The sequence below is a fragment of the Somniosus microcephalus genome, chromosome 15 (assembly GCF_052327205.1).
Source record: "Somniosus microcephalus isolate GS21.2 chromosome 15, FLI_Smic_1.0, whole genome shotgun sequence".
NCBI lineage: Eukaryota > Metazoa > Chordata > Chondrichthyes > Squaliformes > Somniosidae > Somniosus > Somniosus microcephalus.
Window position 1 is genome coordinate 3,589,373 of NC_141001.1, and position 21,565 is coordinate 3,610,937.

At 51.0% G+C, this 21,565-nt stretch overlaps 1 protein-coding gene across 1 annotated transcript in view; it reads left to right on the forward strand.

The window, feature by feature from the left end:
• The window catches only part of LOC147106505 (lysosomal acid phosphatase-like), a gene marked incomplete at its 5' end in the record, with an annotated part of 147,412 nt that extends 126,917 nt beyond the window's left edge, over positions 1 to 20,495 (forward strand). Inside the window, 4 exons of the mRNA XM_086008460.1 lie at positions 255 to 346; positions 5,770 to 5,873; positions 14,093 to 14,268; positions 16,891 to 20,495. Coding sequence (XP_085864586.1) covers positions 255 to 346; positions 5,770 to 5,873; positions 14,093 to 14,268; positions 16,891 to 17,042 — 524 coding nt within the window. The remainder of the gene's footprint in view (positions 1 to 254; positions 347 to 5,769; positions 5,874 to 14,092; positions 14,269 to 16,890) is intronic.
• Positions 20,496 to 21,565: the final 1,070 nt, after the last annotated feature.

Sequence of the window (21,565 nt, forward strand, 5' to 3'; positions counted from 1 at the left end):
TCTGGGAGGAGGGTCTGGTTTCATAGTAACTGCCCCCACACTGACCCGTCTCTGGGAGGAGGGTCTGGTTTCATAGTAACTGTCCTCACACTGACCCGTCTCTGACTGGGACGATACATTCTACAGTTCTTGTTGAGTGCTGCCACTCAATAACTATGTATTTAGCAGCGTCTATTGTTTCTGTGCTATTGTGTGAGCACCTGTCTTTACCGCCTGTTCCTTTTAACCTGCCTAAAACTTTGTTCTTTTTGCAGGCGTGCTCCTGAAACAGATCCTCCACAACATTAAGCAAGCGATAAATGCGTCTACTCCCACTCCCCGTCTCAAAATGATAATGTACTCGGCGGTGAGTTCTCCTATTGTGTCCTGTAAACTGAGGGTGTTACACATAAACAATCGAGAGTATTGAATACAATCGATTGATAGGATTGAATACAAACCATCAATAGTATAACGATCGACAGTATTAAAGACACCACGATCAACAGTATTAAAGACACCACGATCGACAGTATTAAATACACCACGATCGACGGTATTAAATACACCATGATTGACAGTATTAAATGCACCACGAGCGACGGTATTAAATACACCACGATCGACGGTATTAAATACACCACGATCGATGGTATTAAATTGACCACGATCGACAGTATTAAATTGACCACGATCGACGGTATTAAGTACACCACGATCGACGGTAATAAATACACCACGCTCGACAGTATTAAATACACCACGATCGACGGTATTAAATACACCACGATCGACGGTATTAAATACACCATGATTGACAGTATTAAATACACCGTGATCGACAGTATTAAATACACCACGAGCGACGGTATTAAATACACCACGATCGACGGTATTAAATACACCACGATCGACAGTATTAAATTGACCACGATCGACGGTATTAAGTACACCACGATCGACGGTAATAAATACACCACGCTCGACAGTATTAAATACACCACGATCGACGGTATTAAATACACCACGATCGACGGTATTAAATACACCGCGCTCGACGGTATTAAATACACCGTGATTGACGGTATTAAATACACCGCCATCGACGGTATTAAATACACCGCGCTCGACGGTATTAAATACACCGCGCTCGACGGTATTAAATACACCACCATCGGCGGTATTAAATACGCCGCGATCGACGGTATTAAATACACCGTGATTGACGGTATTAAATACACCACCATCGGCGGTATTAAATACACCACCATCGGCGGTATTAAATACACCGCGCTCGACGGTATTAAATACACCACCATCGGCGGTATTAAATACACCACCATCGGCGGTATTAAATACACCGCGCTCGACGGTATTAAATACACCGTGATTGACGGTATTAAATACACCACCATCGGCGGTATTAAATACACCGCGCTCGACGGTATTAAATACGCCGCGATCGACGGTATTAAATACACCGCGCTCGACGGTATTAAATACACCGCGCTCGACGGTATTAAATACACCACCATCGACGGTATTAAATACACCGCGATCGACGGTATTAAATACACCGCGCTCGACGGTATTAAATACACCACCATCGGCGGTATTAAATACACCGTGCTCGACGGTATTAAATACACCACCATCGGCGGTATTAAATACACCGCGCTCGACGGTATTAAATACACCACCATCGGCGGTATTAAATACACCACCATCGGCGGTATTAAATACACCGCGCTCGACGGTATTAAATACACCGTGATTGACGGTATTAAATACACCACCATCGGCGGTATTAAATACACCGCGCTCGACGGTATTAAATACGCCGCGATCGACGGTATTAAATACACCGCGCTCGACGGTATTAAATACACCGCGCTCGACGGTATTAAATACACCACCATCGACGGTATTAAATACACCGCGATCGACGGTATTAAATACACCGCGCTCGACGGTATTAAATACACCACCATCGGCGGTATTAAATACACCGCGATCGACGGTATTAAATACACCGCGATCGACGGTATTAAATACACCGCGCTCGACGGTATTAAATACACCACCATCGGCGGTATTAAATACACCACGATCGACGGTATTAAATACACCGCGCTCGACGGTATTAAATACACCGCGCTCGACGGTATTAAATACACCGCGCTCGACGGTATTAAATACGCCGCGATCGACGGTATTAAATACACCGCGCTCGACGGTATTAAATACACCGCGCTCGACGGTATTAAATACACCGCGATCGACGGTATTAAATACACCGCGCTCGACGGTATTAAATACACCACCATCGGCGGTATTAAATACACCGCGATCGACGGTATTAAATACACCGCGATCGACGGTATTAAATACACCGCGCTCGACGGTATTAAATACACCGCGCTCGACGGTATTAAATACACCGCGCTCGACGGTATTAAATACGCCGCGCTCGACGGTATTAAATACGCCGCGATCGACGGTATTAAATACACCGCGCTCGACGGTATTAAATACACCGCGCTCGACGGTATTAAATACACCGCGATCGACGGTATTAAATACACCGCGATCGACGGTATTAAATACACCACGATCGACGGTATTAAATACACCGCGCTCGACGGTATTAAATACACCGCGCTCGACGGTATTAAATACACCGCGCTCGACGGTATTAAATACGCCGCGATCGACGGTATTAAATACGCCGCGCTCGACGGTATTAAATACACCGCGCTCGACGGTATTAAATACACCGCGCTCGACGGTATTAAATACGCCGCGATCGACGGTATTAAATACACCGCGCTCGACGGTATTAAATACACCGCGCTCGACGGTATTAAATACACCGCGATCGACGGTATTAAATACACCGCGCTCGACGGTATTAAATACACCACCATCGACGGTATTAAATACACCGCGCTCGACGGTATTAAATACGCCGCGATCGACGGTATTAAATACACCGCGCTCGACGGTATTAAATACACCACCATCGACGGTATTAAATACACCGCGATCGACGGTATTAAATACACCGCGCTCGACGGTATTAAATACACCACCATCGGCGGTATTAAATACACCGCGATCGACGGTATTAAATACACCGCGATCGACGGTATTAAATACACCGCGCTCGACGGTATTAAATACACCGCGCTCGACGGTATTAAATACACCGCGCTCGACGGTATTAAATACACCGCGCTCGACGGTATTAAATACGCCGCGATCGACGGTATTAAATACACCGCGCTCGACGGTATTAAATACACCGCGCTCGACGGTATTAAATACACCGCGATCGACGGTATTAAATACACCGCGATCGACGGTATTAAATACACCACGATCGACGGTATTAAATACACCGCGCTCGACGGTATTAAATACACCGCGCTCGACGGTATTAAATACACCGCGCTCGACGGTATTAAATACACCGCGATCGACGGTATTAAATACGCCGCGATCGACGGTATTAAATACACCACCATCGGCGGTATTAAATACACCGCGATCGACGGTATTAAATACACCGCGCTCGACGGTATTAAATACACCACCATCGGCGGTATTAAATACACCGCGATCGACGGTATTAAATACACCGCGATCGACGGTATTAAATACACCGCGCTCGACGGTATTAAATACACCGCGCTCGACGGTATTAAATACACCGCGATCGACGGTATTAAATACACCACGATCGACGGTATTAAATACACCGCGCTCGACGGTATTAAATACACCGCGATCGACGGTATTAAATACACCACCATCGACGGTATTAAATACACCGCGCTCGACGGTATTAAATACACCGCGCTCGACGGTATTAAATACACCACCATCGGCGGTATTAAATACACCGCGCTCGACGGTATTAAATACACCGCGCTCGACGGTATTAAATACACCGCGCTCGACGGTATTAAATACACCGCGATCGACGGTATTAAATACACCACCATCGACGGTATTAAATACACCGCGCTCGACGGTATTAAATACACCGCGATCGACGGTATTAAATACACCGCGCTCGACGGTATTAAATACACCGCGCTCGACGGTATTAAATACACCACCATCGGCGGTATTAAATACACCACGATCGACGGTATTAAATACACCGCGATCGACGGTATTAAATACACCGCGATCGACGGTATTAAATACACCGCGCTCGACGGTATTAAATACACCACCATCGGCGGTATTAAATACACCGCGCTCGACGGTATTAAATACACCGCGCTCGACGGTATTAAATACACCGCGATCGACGGTATTAAATACACCGCGCTCGACGGTATTAAATACACCGCGCTCGACGGTATTAAATACACCGCGCTCGACGGTATTAAATACACCGCGATCGACGGTAATACACGTCGCGCTCGGACTGTATTAAATACACCGCGCTGTCGGCTGTATTAAATACACCGCGCTCGACGGTATTAAATACACCGCGCTCGACGGTATTAAATACACCGCGATCGACGGTATTAAATACACCGCGCTCGACGGTATTAAATACACCGCGCTCGACGGTATTAAATACACCGCGATCGACGGTATTAAATACACACCATCGGCGGTATTAAATACACCGCAATCGACGGTATTAAATACACCGCGATCGACGGTATTAAATACACCGCGCTCGACGGTATTAAATACACCGCGATCGACGGTATTAAATACTACCGCGATCGACGGTATTAAATACACCGCGCTCGACGGTATTAAATACACCGCGCTCGACGGTATTAAATACACCGCGATCGACGGAATTAAATACACCGCGCTCGACGGTATTAAATACACCGCGATCGACGGTATTAAATACACCGCGATCGACGGTATTAAATACACCGCGCTCGACGGTATTAAATACACCGCGCTCGACGGTATTAAATACACCGCGCTCGACGGTATTAAATACACCGCGATCGACGGTATTAAATACACCGCGCTCGACGGTATTAAATACACCCGCGATCGACGGTATTAAATACACCGCGCTCGACGGTATTAAATACACCACCATCGGCGGTATTAAATACACCACCATCGACGGTATTAAATACACCGCGATCGACGGTATTAAATACACCGCGCTCCGACGGTATTAAATACACCGCGATCGACGGTATTAAATACACCGCGCTCGACGGTATTAAATACACCACCATCGGCGGTATTAAATACACCACCATCGACGGTATTAAATACACGCGATCGACGGTATTAAATACACCGCGCTCGACGGTATTAAATACACCACCATCGACGGTATTAATACACCACGCTCGACGGTATTAAATACACCACCATCGGCGGTATTAAATACACCACGATCGACGGTATTAAATACACCGCGCTCGACGGTATTAAATACACCACCATCGGCCGGTATTAAATACACCACCATCGACGGGATTAAATACACCACGCTCGACGGTATTAAATACACCGCGATCGACGGTATTAAATACACCGCGATCGACGGTATTAAATACACCGCGATTGACGGTATTAAATACACCACCATCGACGGTATTAAATACACCGCGATCGACGGTATTAAATACACCGCGCTCGACGGTATTAAATACACCACCATCGGCGGTATTAAATACACCGCGATCGACGGTATTAAATACACCACCATCGGCGGTATTAAATACACCGCGCTCGACGGTATTAAATACACCGCGATTCTATTCTAAATTTGCTCTCTGTTCCCAGCACGACTCAACGATCGCAGCCCTTCAAACGGCTCTGAATGTTTACGGCCTTGCTCCTCCATACGCTGCCTGCCACATATTTGAGCTCTTCCAGGAGAATGATGGGTAGGTCCTGGCACAGGTTTAAAAACACATGCCCTGCCCAGCATGAGCTCAGGCTCCATTTCACCACGACTCTGTCTCTGGTTGGTCTGTTCTGTCCACTAGTAGTGTAAGGTACTAGACCGGGATCAGCATCCACTGACACTGGTCCACACGTCTTGGCTCTTATTCCTGCTGCAAACCCAGATGCTCATGTTGTAGTGTGAGTGCCTTTAAGACAGAACTACTTTTACAGCTCCTGTATACTGTAGTACCGGCAGTGACCACACTTGTATATAAGCCTTGCGCATGCCTCTGTACCCCCAGTCTTGAGACTACCCTCCTCCAGTAAATACCTGTTGATTGTTAAGTTACAGCATCCGTGTGGTTATTGAAAAACAGCATACTCTCAGAATCACGGATCTAATAGTGGCGACGAGTGTCGATTCGAATCTACCTGCAACTCTGCATTTCCCTTCGAGGATTCGCTCCGGAGGTCGGTGTAACAAAAAACAAAAAAAAAGTCGAGGCCAGGAACACGGGCGTCGACCACGAGCAACCGCCCAGTCGTCCGGCAGAGAGTGAACATCGCAGAGGAGGCTGTGGAGAGCTGGGCTTGGTTCCCCAGCCACAACGATCAGCAAGAGACTGACGACAGGTCCAGCGCAGACCCTTCCCGGACAGCGGCGGCTGGAGCCGACCGACGGCGGAGAGAAAGCCGAGCAGCGTCGATGGGGTAAGACAGAGGGTGAAGCGCACAGGGCGCAGCCGGGGGTTGAAAACCGAGCGGCGCCGAGAAAAAAAAAACAAACAAACCGGAGAGAGAGAGAGGGTAAAGCAACAGTCGGGTTCAGGACCGAAGCGGCGTCGAGAGAAAAAAAAAAAGAACGCGCAGAGCACAGCCAGGGCTCAAGGGCTGAACAGTGTCTGCGGGGAAAGAAGGGAGAGCGCGGGAGACGCCATTGAGCCGCGGAGAAGAAGGAAGAGCGCGGAGACGCCATTTTTAGAAGCCGCAGCAGAGAAGAAGGGCGAGCGCGGGAAGGAAGAAAAGCGCGGGAGACGCCATTTTGTGCCAGCGGAGAAGAAGGGGAAGCGTGGGAGACGCCATTTTTGACAGTTAAATCACACCCAGGGATGCCGAAGAGTGGCAGTATCTCCACGTTCGACAATGAAGTCGAAGATTGGGCGACATATGTGGAACGTATTGAGGTGTACTGCAGGGCGAATGAAGTGCCAGATGCTAGTAAAGCACTGGTTTTGTTAAATTCCCATGGGTGCAAAAACTTATGGGTTACTGCGAAATCTAATAACCCCAGAGAAGCCTGTGAATAAGAATTTCGAAAGCATAGTAGAAATCCTATAGGACCACTTAAACCCCACACCGCTGCTGATAGCAGAATGATTTAAGTTCCATAAAAGGAACTAACACAAAGACGAAAGCAGTGCTGAGTACCTAACGGAACTGCGCAAGCTATTGAAACACTGCCAGTTTGGAGCGGGACTAGCAGATATGTTAAGGGACAAGTTTGTGTGTGGGCTACAAAGTGAAGGAACCCAGAAACGGCTTCTATCAGAAAAGGATCTTACGCTGGACAAGGCTTTCAGTATGGCAGTATCACACGAAGCAGCTGCAAGGGGAGCTGCAGAGATACAATGGAGACCGCAAGAATATGGCACCAATGAAATGTCCTATGGAACAGGGAAGTGCTATCGCTGCGGCAGAACAACACATGACCAGAAGGATTGTTGGTTCAAGGACCAAGTGTGCAGACAGTGTGGAAAAGCAGGACACATAGCAAGAGTCTGCAGGTCTGGGAAGAAAACCAACAGTAAGAATTCTCCACAGGAGAAGTACAAAAAGGTACACCAGGTGATGGACAGTGGTTCAGACGAACAGAAAAGTGACACAGACTCCGGAAGCAGGGAGCTGGGTTGTCTGAAACTACATAAGGTAACCAAAATGGAGGATCACCAGACTATCTGGGTTACACTCAAGATAGACGGAGTCCAAGTGAAAATGGAATTGGACACAGGATCAGCCCTAACAGTCATAAACCAAAGGGACTACAAGCGGCTATTTTCACATATACCCTTGAAAGCTACAGAGATTGTCTTGAAGACGTATACGGGGCAAAAAGTCTACTCCAAAGGAAAAATAAGGGTGAAAGTGATATATAAAGGCCAGGAAATACCTAAAATGGATATATATGTATTGCCAGATGGAGGACCACCACTGCTAGGACGTGAATGGATCCGGAAGATACAATTAGATTGGCATTCCATGCAGGCACTGAAGGTTGAGGCCAAAAAGGATGACGACGTCACACCTGGACGACTGTCAAAAATGCTAACTGACGCAAAAGAAGTGTTCCAGGAGGGACTAGTGTGGTGTATGTGCCTTTAAGAGCCCCAGGTGTGCGTAATGCCGGTAATTGCCACTTGGGCTATATAAGCCTGTGTATTGTGTATATCCTTTAGAACCCCCCCCCCCCAGACTTGCTTAGTAAATACCTATGAACCAACTCCTGTCTTCAGTGTCTTTATCTACACACGGACACTACAACTAGGAACACTAAAAGGCATAACAGCAACGATTAAAATAGAGGAAAATGCAAGCCCAAAGTTTCTTAAGGCCAGACCAGTGCCTTATGCGATCAGACCAGCCGTCGAAGCAGAGCTGGAAGGGTTGGAACGTTCAGGAGTACTGTCCAAAGTGGACTGGAGCGAGTGGGCTACACCCATCGTTCCTGTAATGAAGAGGTCGTTGAGTAATACGCCTGGGGAACCAAAGAAGGTCCGCATCTGTGGGGATTTTAAGGTGACAGTGAACCCAGTCCTTCACCCGGTACAATATCCGCTTCCACGAATTGAGGATATTTTCGCCTCGCTATCTGGAGGTAAACGCTTCACCAAAATTGATCTAGCCCAGGCGTACTTGCAAATGGAGGTAGAAGAAGCTTCGAAACAATACCTTACGATTAACACTCATAAAGGTCTCCATCAATACAACCGGCTGGTGTTCGGGGTAGCTCCGGCTATCTGGCAAAGGGCAATGGATCAAGTCCTGCAAGGGATTCCAGGGACCCAGTGTTATTTGGACGACATCTTGGTCACGGGCAAAAATGACAGTGATCACCTCGCCAACTTGGAGAAGGTGCTCACCAGATTAAAGGAGTATGGGCTACGAGCTAATCGCCACAAGTGCAAGTTTTTCCAGAAACAGATCTCGTATTATGGCCACGTCATCGATGAAGAGGGGTTACATAAGTCCCCTGAAAAGATTGAGGCAGTAGTCAAGGCTCCAGCACCGGAAAATGTGTCACAACTGAGGTCGTTCCTCGGGCTGGTAAAGTACTACCACAAGTTCTTACCAAATTTGTCCACGGTATTACACCCACTGAACACCCTACTGCAAACAGGGGTACCATGGAAGTGGGATGACGAATGTAGACGAGCTTTCCAGAAGTGTAAAGAATTGATCACATCAAAAGAGGTGTTGGCCCATTTCAACCCAGCGCTACCAATTCGTTTGGCATGTGATGCATCACCTATGGTATTGGAGCGGTGCTGTCGCACAAATTCCCAGACGGGTTGGAGAGGCCAGTAGCCTTTGCGTCTCGGTCACTAACCTCAGCCGAGCGCAACTACGCCCAGATTGACAGGGAGGCCCTCAGCCTGGTATGGGGAGTAAAAAAATTCAACCACTATCTGCATGGGCAGAAGTTCACCTTGCTGACTGACCACCAACCACTTGTCTCCATCTTTAATCCTAAGAAGGGCGTTCCAGTGATGACTGCACAACGGTTACAAAGATGGTCCCTGTTTCTAGGGGCGAATCAATATGAAATAGAATATAAAGGCACGAAACAGCATGGGAACGCTGATGGGCTATCGCGCCTGCCACTGCCTACTGTGGAGGAAGCACCAGCAGTGGAACCTATCGAGATATTTTATTCGTCAATAATTGAACGATTGCCAGTAACGAACGCGGATATAGAGAAGGAGACCTGCAATGATCCGACGCTGTCTCGGTATATGATTTGACGGTGAGGGGATGACCAACACATGGCGACTCACTGCCAGCATTCTCATCCAGAAGAGAACAGCTGTCAGTATGCCAGGGGACAGTGATGTGTGGATCCAGAGTGGTGATTCCACCCAAGTTAAGGGAGAGAGTGCTAAAGGAGCTACATGAAGGTCATCTGGGGGGAGTGAAAATGAAAAGCCTTGCTAGGGCTTATGTGTGGTGGCCGGAATCGATCAACAAATCGAAGACCTAACTAAGAGCTGCTTAGGATGCCAGAAGGTCCAAAATACAGCACCACATGCCCCTCTACACCCATGGGAGTGGCCCTCCTCTCCATGGCAACGGGTGCATATTGATTTCGCTGGTCCATTGTTCTTAATAGCAGTGGATGCTCATTCGAAGTGGCCTGAGGTGATAAAAATGTCCTCAACCACTACAGAGAAAACGATTGCAGTCCTACGGACCATATTTGCCAGAAACGGTTTGTCAGAGCAGATTTGCTCTGATAATGGACCACAGTTTGTGTCCGAAGAGTTTCAAAAATTAATGAGAAGGAATGGGGTAAGGCATTACACATCCGCCCCGTATCATCCAGCCACAAATGGATTGGCTGAGAGGTTTGTACAAACCTTTAAGAAGGCGATAAAGGCCATGTGCGACGATGAAATTCCACTACAGCATAAGATGGACAATTTCTTATTAGCCTACCGAAACGCGACACATGCAGTTACCAACCAGACCCCGGCCATGATGTTCTTTAACCGAAGGTTGAGATCTCGTCTGGACTTGCTCAGACCAAATGTGCGAAGAAATGTTGAGGACAAACAATTCCAGCACATCAATGAGAACCTGACGAGGAGCTTCAGTGTAGGACAACCAGTCTTGGCCCGTGACTATCGAACAGAGAAATGGCAACCCGGAACGATATGCACAAGGCAGGGGCCATTAATGTACACAGTGGATGTCGGGGAGAATATTGTGAGACGCCACGTCGATCAGATCTTAGCGTCACAGAGACGCGTCAACCCCATGTCTCGAGTACCTGGGGATGAACCCGACATACAGTAGCGTCTACCTCAGAACCAGTAGCAGTGGAACCCGATGAACTACCCGATGAAAAGGGGTCAGAATCGCCTCTGCACCAAGAACAAGAACCTCCGGAAAGGCGCTATCCCGAAAGGGTCAGGAAGCCGCCCCAAAGACTGAATCTATAAATGGACTATTGTTGTTTAATGTACAAGTTAAAGTGTTAATTGTTATTTGAATATTAGGGGTACTACTAATCTAAAAGGGGAGGAATTGTAGTGTATGTGCCTTTAAGACAGAACTACTTTTACAGCTCCTGTATACTGTAGTATCGGCAGTGACCACACCTGTATATAAGCCTTGCGCATGCCTCTGTACCCCCAGTCTTGAGACTACCCTCCTCCAGTAAATACCTGTTTATCGTTAAGTTACAGCATCCGTGTGGTTATTGAAAAACAGCATACTCTCAGAATCATGGATCTAACACTCATGAGGCTAGCAGACTCTGTGATCCATCAAACTGTTAGCTTTTGTTAAGAACTTGGGGGTGAAAGGTCAGATTGGACTGAACCTTTGTATCTGTCTTCACGGTCAAAGGCACAAAAAACATTCTGGAAAGAATGGGGAACCAAGGGTCTTGAGAGAATGAGGAGCTTAAAGAAATCCGTATAAGTAAAGACATAGTACTGGAGAAATTAATGGGACTAAGTGGCAACAAATCCCCTGGACCTGACGACCTGTATCCTAGGGTTTAAAGAGGTAGCTGCAGAGATAGTGGATGCACTGGTATTCATCTTCCAGAATTCCCTAGATTCTAGAACAGCCCCCAAGGATTGCAAGGTAGCAAACATAACCCCGCTATTTAAGAAAAGAAAAAACAGGGAACTATAGGCTAGTTAGCCTGATATCAGTAGTAGGCAAAATTACATCAGATATACGGCACAGAAACCAGGCCATTCGGCCCAACCAGTCCATGTTCATGCTCCACACGAGCCTCCTCCCGTCTTTCCTCATCTAAATCTATCAGCGTAACCCTCTATTCCTTCTCCCTCATATGCTTGTCTAGCCTCCCCTTAAATGCATCGATACTATTCGCTTCAGCCACTCCCTGTGACAGCGAGTTCCACATTCTCACCACTCTCTGGGTAAAGAAGTTTCTTCTGAATTCCCTATTGGATTTCTTGATGACTATCTTAGATTGGTGGCTTCTAGCTTTGCTCTTCCTCACAAGTGGAAACATTCTCTGTATTCACTCTATCAAAACCTTTCATAATTTTATAGACCTCTATTTTATTGACTTTTTTCAAGAGAAAAGAAACCCAGCCTGTTCATCTAGACTCTATTATTAGGGATGTGGTAACAGGGCAGTTAGAAAATCATAATATGGTTGGGCAGAGTCAGCATGGTTTTATGAAAGGAAATCGTGTTTGACAAATCTGTTAGAGTTTTTTGAAGATGTAACTAGTAGGGTGGATAAGGGTGGAACCAGTGGATGTAGTGTATTTGGATTTTCAAAAAGCATTCGATAAGGTGCCACACAAGAGGTTATTACACAAAATTAGGACTCATGGGATTAGGGGTAATATACTAGCATGGATTGAGGATTGGTTAACGGACAGAAAACAGAGAGTAGGAATAAACCAGACTTTTTTGGGTTGGCAGGCTGTAATGGGGCACCGCAAGGATCAGTGCTGGGGTCTCCGCTATTTACAATCTATTAATGATTAGATGAAGGGACTGAGTGTAACGTATCCAAGTTTGCTGATGATACAAAGTTAGGTGGGAAAGTAATCTGTGAAGAGGCTGCAGAGAGTTATAGACAGGTTGACTGAGTGGGCAGAACGTGGCAAATGGAATACAATGTGGGCAAGTGTGAAGTTATCCACTTTGGTAGGTAAAACAAAAAAGCAGAATATTCTTTGACTGGCGAGAGACTGGGAAATGTTGGTGTTCAGAGGGACCTGGGTGTCCTTGTACACGAATCACAGAAAGTTAACGTGCAGGTACAGCAAGCAATTAGGAAAGCAAATGGTATGTTAGCTTTTGTTACAAAGGGATTAGTGTATAAGAGTAAAGAAGTCTTACTATAATTATACAGGGCATTGGTGAGGCCACACCTGGCGTACTGTCTACAGTTCTGGTCTCCTTACCTAAGGAAAGAATGAGAGGTGTTCTAATTGAAACATATACAATTCTTAAGGGACTTGACAGGGTAGATGCAGGGAGGATGTTTCCCCTGGCTGGAGAGTCTAGAACCAGGGGTCACAGTCTCAATAAGGGGTCGGCCATTTAGGACTGATGAGGAAACATTTCTTCACTCAGAGGGTGTTGAATCTTGGAATTCTCTACCCCAGAGGGCTGTGGAGGCTCAGTTGTTTAGTATATTCAAGACAGAGGTTGGGAACTAAGGGAATTAGGGGCTATTGGGATAGTGTGGGAAGGTGGAGTTGAGGTCGAAGATTAGCCATGATCTTCTTGAATGGCAGCACAGGCTCAAAGGGCCAAATGGCCAACTCCAGCTTCTATTCTTTTCTTATGAACCAAAAAAAGTAGACAGCAAGGCTAATGTTTGTGGTCAACTGTTATCCAGAAATAGAAGCAAAATAAAAGGAGCACAGAAGTGCTTAGAGCTATGGCAATTGGGAAGGACAAAGGTTTTCATCAATACATTAGGGACAAGAGAATCATTAACCAAAAATGGGACCGGTCTCTGGAGATATAGACCAGGAAAATGGGACCAGTCTCTGGAGATATAGAGCAGGAAAATGGGACCGGTCCTCTGGAGATATAGAGCAGGAAAATGGGACCGGTCTCTGGAGATATAGAGCAGGAAAATGGGACCAGTCTCTGGAGATATAGAGCAGGAAATTGGAACCCACCTAGGCAGAGAGAGAGAAGAGGACAATGGAATTGGTCGGGGGGGGTGGAGAGAGAGAAGAGGACAATGGAATTGGTCAGGGGGGTGGAGAGAGAGAGGATGAAAATGAGATTGGTCAGGCTGGAGAGGGAGAAGAAAAATGGGACCATTCTGGGAGAGAGAGGGGGTGAGAAAATGGGACTGGTTTTGGGGGAGAGAGAGAGGAAAATGTGATTGTGTAAAATCCACTGCCTGGGATGGGGGCGAAATTGAGCTCTGGGAGGAAGGCACAATGGCCTCCCCTGTTCTAAAACTTGCATGTGGCTTTTGCAGATCCTTCACTGTGGAGATGTACTACAGGAATGAGAGTACTTCCGAGGCACACCTTCTCACTCTGCCATCCTGCACCAAAAGCTGCCCCTTACGCACATTCATCCAAATCACCAGAAGGGTGATCCCGGCGAACTGGGATGTGGAATGCCAGGCTTACCATGGCAGAATCAGAATAGGTAACGCACTGAAGAACAGCTTGGTAACTTCACTGACCGGCGACTAGACCAGTGATGGGTTGGGACGATCCCCTCCATATTCTATCATTGGTCACTCCATCAAATCTGATATGTGGCTCTATTCCAGTTTCTTGGGCTGCTGGGTCAGCACCACTCCCCCTGCTCGTTCCGCATGTATCAGAGATGGAGTCTCGGGGATACTGGGCACAGATCGGGTGGTTAGCCCCAGAGGGTTCCCCTCCCCCTCCTCCTCGCCCCAGCGGGTTCCCTCTCCTCCTCGCCCCAGCGGGTTCCCCCTCCTCCTCGCCGCAGCGGGTTCCCCCTCCTCCTCGCCCCAGCGGGTCCCCTCCCCCCTCCTCGCCCCAGCGGGTCCCCTCCCCCTCCTCGCCCCAGCGGGTCCCCTCCCCCTCCTCGCCCCAGCGGGTCCCCTCCCCCTCCTCGCCCCAGCGGGTCCCCTCCCCCTCCTCGCCCCAGCGGGCTCCCCCTCCTCCTCGCCCCAGCGGGTTCCCCCCCCTCCTCGCCCCAGCGGGTCCCCTCCCCCTCCTCGCCCCAGCGGGCTCCCCCTCCTCCTCGCCCCAGCGGGTCCCCTCCCCCTCCTCGCCCCAGCGGGCTCCCCCTCCTCCTCGCCCCAGCGGGTTCCCCCCCTCCTCGCCCCAGCGGGTCCCCCTCCCCCTCCTCGCCCAGCGGGTCCCCTCCTCCTCGCCCAAGCGGGTCCCCTCCCCCTCCTCGCCCCAGCGGGTCCCCTCCTCCTCGCCCCAGCGGGTCCCCTCCTCCTCGCCCCAGCGGGTTCCCCCCCTCCTCGCCCCAGCGGGTTCCCCTCCTCCTCGCCCCAGCGGGTTCCCCTCACCCCCCTCCTCGCCCCAGCGGGTCCCCTCCTCCTCGCCCCAGCGGGTTCCCCTGACCCCTCTCCTCGCCCCAGCGGGTCCCCCTCACCCCTCTCCTCGCCCCAGCGGGTTCCCCTCACCTCGCCCCAGCGGGTTCCCCTCACCTCCTCGCCCCAGCGGGTTCCCCTCACCTCCTCGCCCCAGCGGGTTCCCCTCACCTCGCCCCAGCGGGTACCCCCTCACCTCGCCCCAGCGGGTTCCCCTCGCCCCAGCGGGTTCCCCTCACCTTCTCGCCCCAGCGGGTACCCCCTCACCTCGCCCCAGCGGGTTCCCCTCGCACCAGCGGGTTCCCCTCACCCCCCTCCTCGCCCCAGCGGGTACCCCCTCACCTCGCCCCAGCGGGTACCCCTCACCACCCTCCTCGCACCAGCGGGTTCCCCTCCTCCTCCTTGCCCCAGCGGGTTCCCCTCCTCCTCCTCGCCCCAGCGGGTTCCCTCCTCCTCCTCGCCCCAGCGGGTTCCCCTCCTCCTCCTCGCCCCAGTGGGTTTCCCCTCCTCCTCCTCGCACCAGCGGGTTCCCCTCCTCCTCCTCGCCCCAGCGGGTTCCCCCCCCTCCTCCTCGCCCCAGCGGGTTCCCCCCCTCCTCCTCGCCCCAACGGGTTCCCCCCCTCCTCCTCGCCCCAACGGGTTCCCCCCCCTCCTCCTCGCCCCAGCGGGTTCCCCCCCTCCTCCTCGCCCCAACGGGTTCCCCTCCTCCTCCTCGCCCCAGCGGGTTCCCCCCCTCCTCCTCGCCCCAGCGGGTTCCCCTCCTCCTCCTCGCCCCAACGGGTTCCCCTCCTCCTCCTCGCCCCAACGGGTTCCCCTCCTCCTCCTCGCCCCAACGGGTTCCCCCCCTCCTCCTCGCCCCAACGGGTTCCCCCCCTCCTCCTCGCCCCAACGGGTTCCCCTCCTCCTCCTCGCCCCAGCGGGTTCCCCCCCTCCTCCTCGCCCCAGCGGGTTCCCCCCCTCCTCCTCGCCCCAGCGGGTTCCCCTCCTCCTCCTCGCCCCAACGGGTTCCCCTCCTCCTCCTCGCCCCAACGGGTTCCCCTCCTCCTCCTCGCCCCAGCGGGTTCCCCCCCTCCTCCTCGCCCCAGCGGGTTCCCCCCCTCCTCCTCGCCCCAACGGGTTCCCCTCCTCCTCCTCGCCCCAACGGGTTCCCCCCCTCCTCCTCGCCCCAGCGGGTTCCCCTCCTCCTCCTCGCCCCAGCGGGTTCCCCCCCTCCTCGCCCCAATGGGTTCCCCCCCCCCTCCTCGCCCCAGTGGGTTCCCCCCCTCCTCCTCGCCCCAGTGGGTTCCCCCCCTCCTCCTCGCCCCAGCGGGTTCCCCCCCCCCTCCTCGCCCCAGTGGGTTCCCCCCCTCCTCCTCGCCCCAGTGGGTTCCCCCTCCCCCTCCTCGCCCCAGCGGGTTCCCCCCCTCCTCCTCGCCCCAGTGGGTTCCCCCTCCTCCTCGCCCCAGCGGGTTCCCCTCCTCCACCTCGCCCCAGCGGGTTCCCCTCCTCCTCCTCGCCCCAGCGGGTTCCCCCCCTCCTCGCCCTCTGCTAGCCTCCTGCTATGTACAGTGGGTCGTCTGGCCCAGGTACCTGTCCCCTAAAGTGACCGTGAGCCAGGGTGGTGAGTGTTTGTCGATGTGCAGGGGTCGTAGCCGAGGGCAGGGAGTTAATCATATCAATCCCGCAGTCTCCTGCTGTATAACATAGCAGTGTATGCCGGTCCCAACACTGGTGCCTGTCTGAAGTGTGTGTGTGTATCTGTCTCTCTGCAGAGCTGATCCTGGGCCTGGTGGTGGGCTCCTGCCTTCTCCTGCTGATCATCGCCCTGTCTGTGAAGCTCCGCTGCCGAAACAAGGGCCAACCCCTCGGCTACCAGCAACTCGCCTCAGACGTTGAAGAGAGCGAGAAATTGGCCTTGACCTGAGCAGAACACAGAACAAGAAAGGCTGTGAGACTGGGAGCAGTCCGCAACCAGAGTGGAGGCTGCTTGCTTTAAATGGGCTTTATTTGTGCTATTGCAGGGGTTTTAACTCCGCTTTTTGCTTCTGAAAAGGAGCATTAGTTGGAAAATGGGAGCTTAAACCGAGGGAGGAAAGGGAAAAATAGGCGAGTGTGTTGTTAAAGCGTTGTAGAGGAGTGGGTGCTTGATTTTTTTTTAATAGCTCGCGGTGGGATAGTTCAATTGTCTTCACTGTTACATGGGTCTTTTTACTCCCACTGGACACAGCTGCCAATTAGTCGGTCAGTATTTGTCCCCAAGTCACCACTAACCCAGAGACACTGGATCTTGTGATGTCCATTCAGTGGGATTGGTGCACACCTGTAACTGGACCTGTAAATCTCACTGACATTACACAAACTATACCGTCAAATATCCGGGACTGCTCCCTCCAGTGAGACACTATCAACTAAAGCCATATGTATAAGAAAGAAAGACTTTCAGGACCGCCGGGCATCCCAAAGCGCTTTACAGCCAATGAAGTACTTTAGAAGTGTAGTCACTGTTGTAATGTAGGAAACGCGGCAGCCAATTTATGCACAGTAAGATCCCATAATGACCAGAATCTGTGTTTTAGTGATGTTGGTTGAGGGATAAATATTGGCCACGACACCGGGGAGAACTCCCCTGCTCTTCTTCGAAATATTACCATGGGATTTTTTACAACCCGCGCCCCCCCACACCCCCCCCCCACGAGAGGGCCAGCCTCGGGGTCAGTGGGTCAGCCTCGGGGTCAGTGGGTCAGCCTCGGGGTCAGTGGGTCAGTCTCGGGGTCAGTGGATCAGTCTCTGGGTCAGTCTCGGGGTCAGTGGGTCAGTCCCGGGGTCAGTGGGTCACTCAGAGTGGGTCAGTCTCGGGGTCAGTCTGTGGGATTCTGAGTCGGTGGGTCAGTCTCGGGGTCAGTGGGTCAGTCTCGGGGCCAGTGGGTCAGTCTCGGGGCCAGTGGGTCAGTCTCGGGGCCAGTGGGTCAGTCTCGGGGTCATTGGGTCAGGCTCTGGGTCAGGGGGTCTCGGGGTCAGTCTCAGGGTCTGTGGGGCAGTGGGTCAGTCTCGGGGTCAGTGGGTCAGTCTCTGGGTCAGTCTCGGGGTCAGTGGATCAGTCTCTGGGTCAGTCTCGGGGTCAGTGGGTCAGTCCTGGGGTCAGTGGGTCACTCTGTGGGGCAGTGGGTCAGTCTCGGGGTCAGTCTGTGGGATTCTGAGTCGGTGGGTCAGTCTCGGGGCCAGTGGGTCAGTCTCGGGGCCAGTGGGTCAGTCTCGGGGTCAGTGGGTCAGTCTCGGGGTCATTGGGTCAGGCTCTGGGTCAGGGGGTCTCGGGGTCAGTCTCAGGGTCTGTGGGGCAGTCTGTGGGGCAGTGGGTCAGTCTCGGGGTCAGTCTGTGGGATTCTGAGTCGGTGGGTCAGTCTCGGGGCCAGTGGGTCAATCAGTGGGTCAGTCTGTGGGGCAGTTGGTCTGAGAGTGGGTCTGTGGGAGCGTGGGTCAGTGGTCTCTAGGTTTGGGTCTGTGAGGGGGTCAGTGTGTTTTGCACAGTGTAATTTGGACTGAAAGCTCGCCAGTCTCAGTGAGTCAGGTACGCCTGTGTTGTTAAAGGCAGCACTGCAGTAACGCACAGTGTGTTCATCCTCTGCCAAGGTGGGCATGTGAAACCCACCTTAAGGCAACGTAACTGCTGCCCTGTCCTGGGACCAATTAGAAATCAGCAGGAAAGCATTTGCTTGTTTTTTTTTTTAAATGCTGTTTTTGATACTATTTTTTCTAAGACGTAACACAGAAATTTGAACCTGTGACAAATTCTTTTTATAACGTGTGAATCTCCGCTGGCATTGCTTACAGCAAGTTGGAGCAGATGGAATGCATGAGCCATTTGAGTGAGGTGGCAGCACCAACACTGCAGGAGATAATGACAATGGGTTATGTGGCAATGTTACCCATTGAATTCAGTGTTACATATAGAAAGAGATTATACAATCTTGAGGAGTGGAGTTTTCACTGCCCATAACTCCTGTTCACGGTCAACTCTACACAAGACAGCCATTCAAAGTGGGCTAGGGTAGTGGAGGCAACAACGTTGCAGTCATTCGACAGGTACTTGGTTGCAGTGATGGGGAAGTTGTAACTTTCCATGGAAGTATAATCCACCAGGAGAGGCCTTGTTCACCTGTACTTGTCCCAGTGAAGATCTCCACCCTGCTCCTATCCCCAATGTCAATCCTTATCTCTCAACCTCACTGTCTCCTTTCTCGGGCACTGTTCCGTTCCTATTTGTAAACCCCAATTGTCCCAAAGTGGGGTATGGCGGTGTTGTGGTTCTATTACTGCAGGAGTGATCCAGATGTCTGGGAGTTCAAATCCTACAATGGCAGTTCGAGAACTTGGAAGTGAAAAGCTGGGATCAGTAAAAGTGACCATGAAGCTGTCGGATTGTTGTAAAACCCCACATTATTCATTAATGTCCATTAGGGAAGGACACCTGCCGTCCTTACCTGGTCTGACCGATATGTCACTCCAGACCCACAGCAATATGGTTGACTCTTAACTGCCCTCTGAAATGGTCGAGCAAGTCACTCGGTTATATCAAGCAAAAGAAGGCTCACCGCCACCCCTCCTCTGAGATGGGCCTTGCCAGCGACACCCATATCCTGAGTATCAATATATTTTAAAAAGTAACTTTTTTTCTGGGCACCTGCCTCCCCCTCAAGGTTCCTATTGTTGGGAGATCTGCCAAACTAAAACAGAGGAGGAAGAACCCCTTTAACACTTGGAATATTGTGGCTCTTCCGACATAAACTGCCTGCCTCCACCCAATAATTGTATCTTTTCTTTGTTCCTTTTGTAAATTGAGTCTTCTCCATAACAACAGTCTTGTTGATCCATGTTTGACTCCTGACAGGGGGAAAGGTTAATGAGTGGGAGGGGGACAGTTCTGAAATATTCACTGTGGATAATTGGAGTTACCTAATCTCTGGTGGGGAACCCAGAACAAGGAGGAGCAGTCTTAAAATTCAAACTAGGCCATTCAGGAGTGAAAGTGCTTTTCACACAAAGGGTGGTGGAAATCTGGAACTCTTCCCCTAAAGGCTGGGGATGCTGGGGGACAATTGGAGCTTTCCAGACTGAGATGGATCGATTTTTGTTAGACATCAAGGGATATGGAACAAAGGCGGATGAATGAAGTTGAGATACAAATCATCCATGATCTGATTGAATGGCGGACCAGGCTGGAGGGGCTGAATGGCCTCCTCCCATTCTTGTTTCTATATCAGTGAGTTCTGCTGCACTATTGTGAATATAACTTGCAATCAGAAATCACTCAATGGTACTGTGACAATCTCAGCATTTTCGTGTGTTGCATGCAATAAAGTTTGATTTTTTTTCCACCTTATACATCAGACTGAATCTCATTTATTCACAGCAGTGATGGTAAAATCTATAAAATACAGATAACATCCCAGTTCAGCAGCCAGGGCAGGTCCTCCCTGACCAGTTGGAAGCCAAGGCTCTGCTAAAATTGTAATAGCCCCAACCTCAGTCCTCCATTTCCTATTCTCACACTCTCCTCTCCCATCTGCTCGCTTCACACTCACCTCTCCCATCTGCTCGCTTCACACTCAGACCTCCATCTCCCGCCCTCACTATCTCCTCTCCCTGATAGCCCGACCCTCAATCCACCATCTCCCGCCCTCACTATCTCCTCTCCCTGATAGCCCGACCCTCAATCCACCATCTCCCGCCCTCACTATCTCCTCTCCCTGATAGTCCGACCCTCAATCCACCATCTCCCGCTCTCACTATCTCCTCTCCCTGATAGTCCGACCCTCAATCCACCATCTCCCGCCCTCACTATCTCCTCTCCGAGAGCCCGACCCTCAATCCACCATCTCCCACCCTCACTATCTCCTCTCCCTGATAGCCCGACCCTCAATCCACCATCTCCCGCTCTCACTATCTCCTCTCCCCTCTGATAGCCCGACCCTCAATCCACCATCTCCCACCCTCACTATCTCCTCTCCCTGATAGTCCGACCCTCAATCCACCATCTCCCGCTCTCACTATCTCCTCTCCCTGATAGCCCGACCCTCAATCCACCATCTCCCGCCCTCACTATCTCCTCTCCCTGATAGCCCGACCCTCAATCCACCATCTCCCGCTCTCACTATCTCCTCTCCCTGATAGCCCGACCCTCAATCCACCATCTCCCGCTCTCACTATCTCCTCTCCCCTCTAATAGCCCGACCCTCAATCCACCATCTCCCACCCTCACTATCTCCTCTCCCTGATAGTCCGACCCTCAATCCACCATCTCCCGCTCTCACTATCTCCTCTCCCTGATAGCCCAACCCTCAATCCACCATCTCCCGCTCTCACTATCTCCTCTCCCTGATAGCCCGACCCTCAATCCACCATCTCCCGCCCTCACTATCTCCTCTCCCTGATAGCCCGACCCTCAATCCA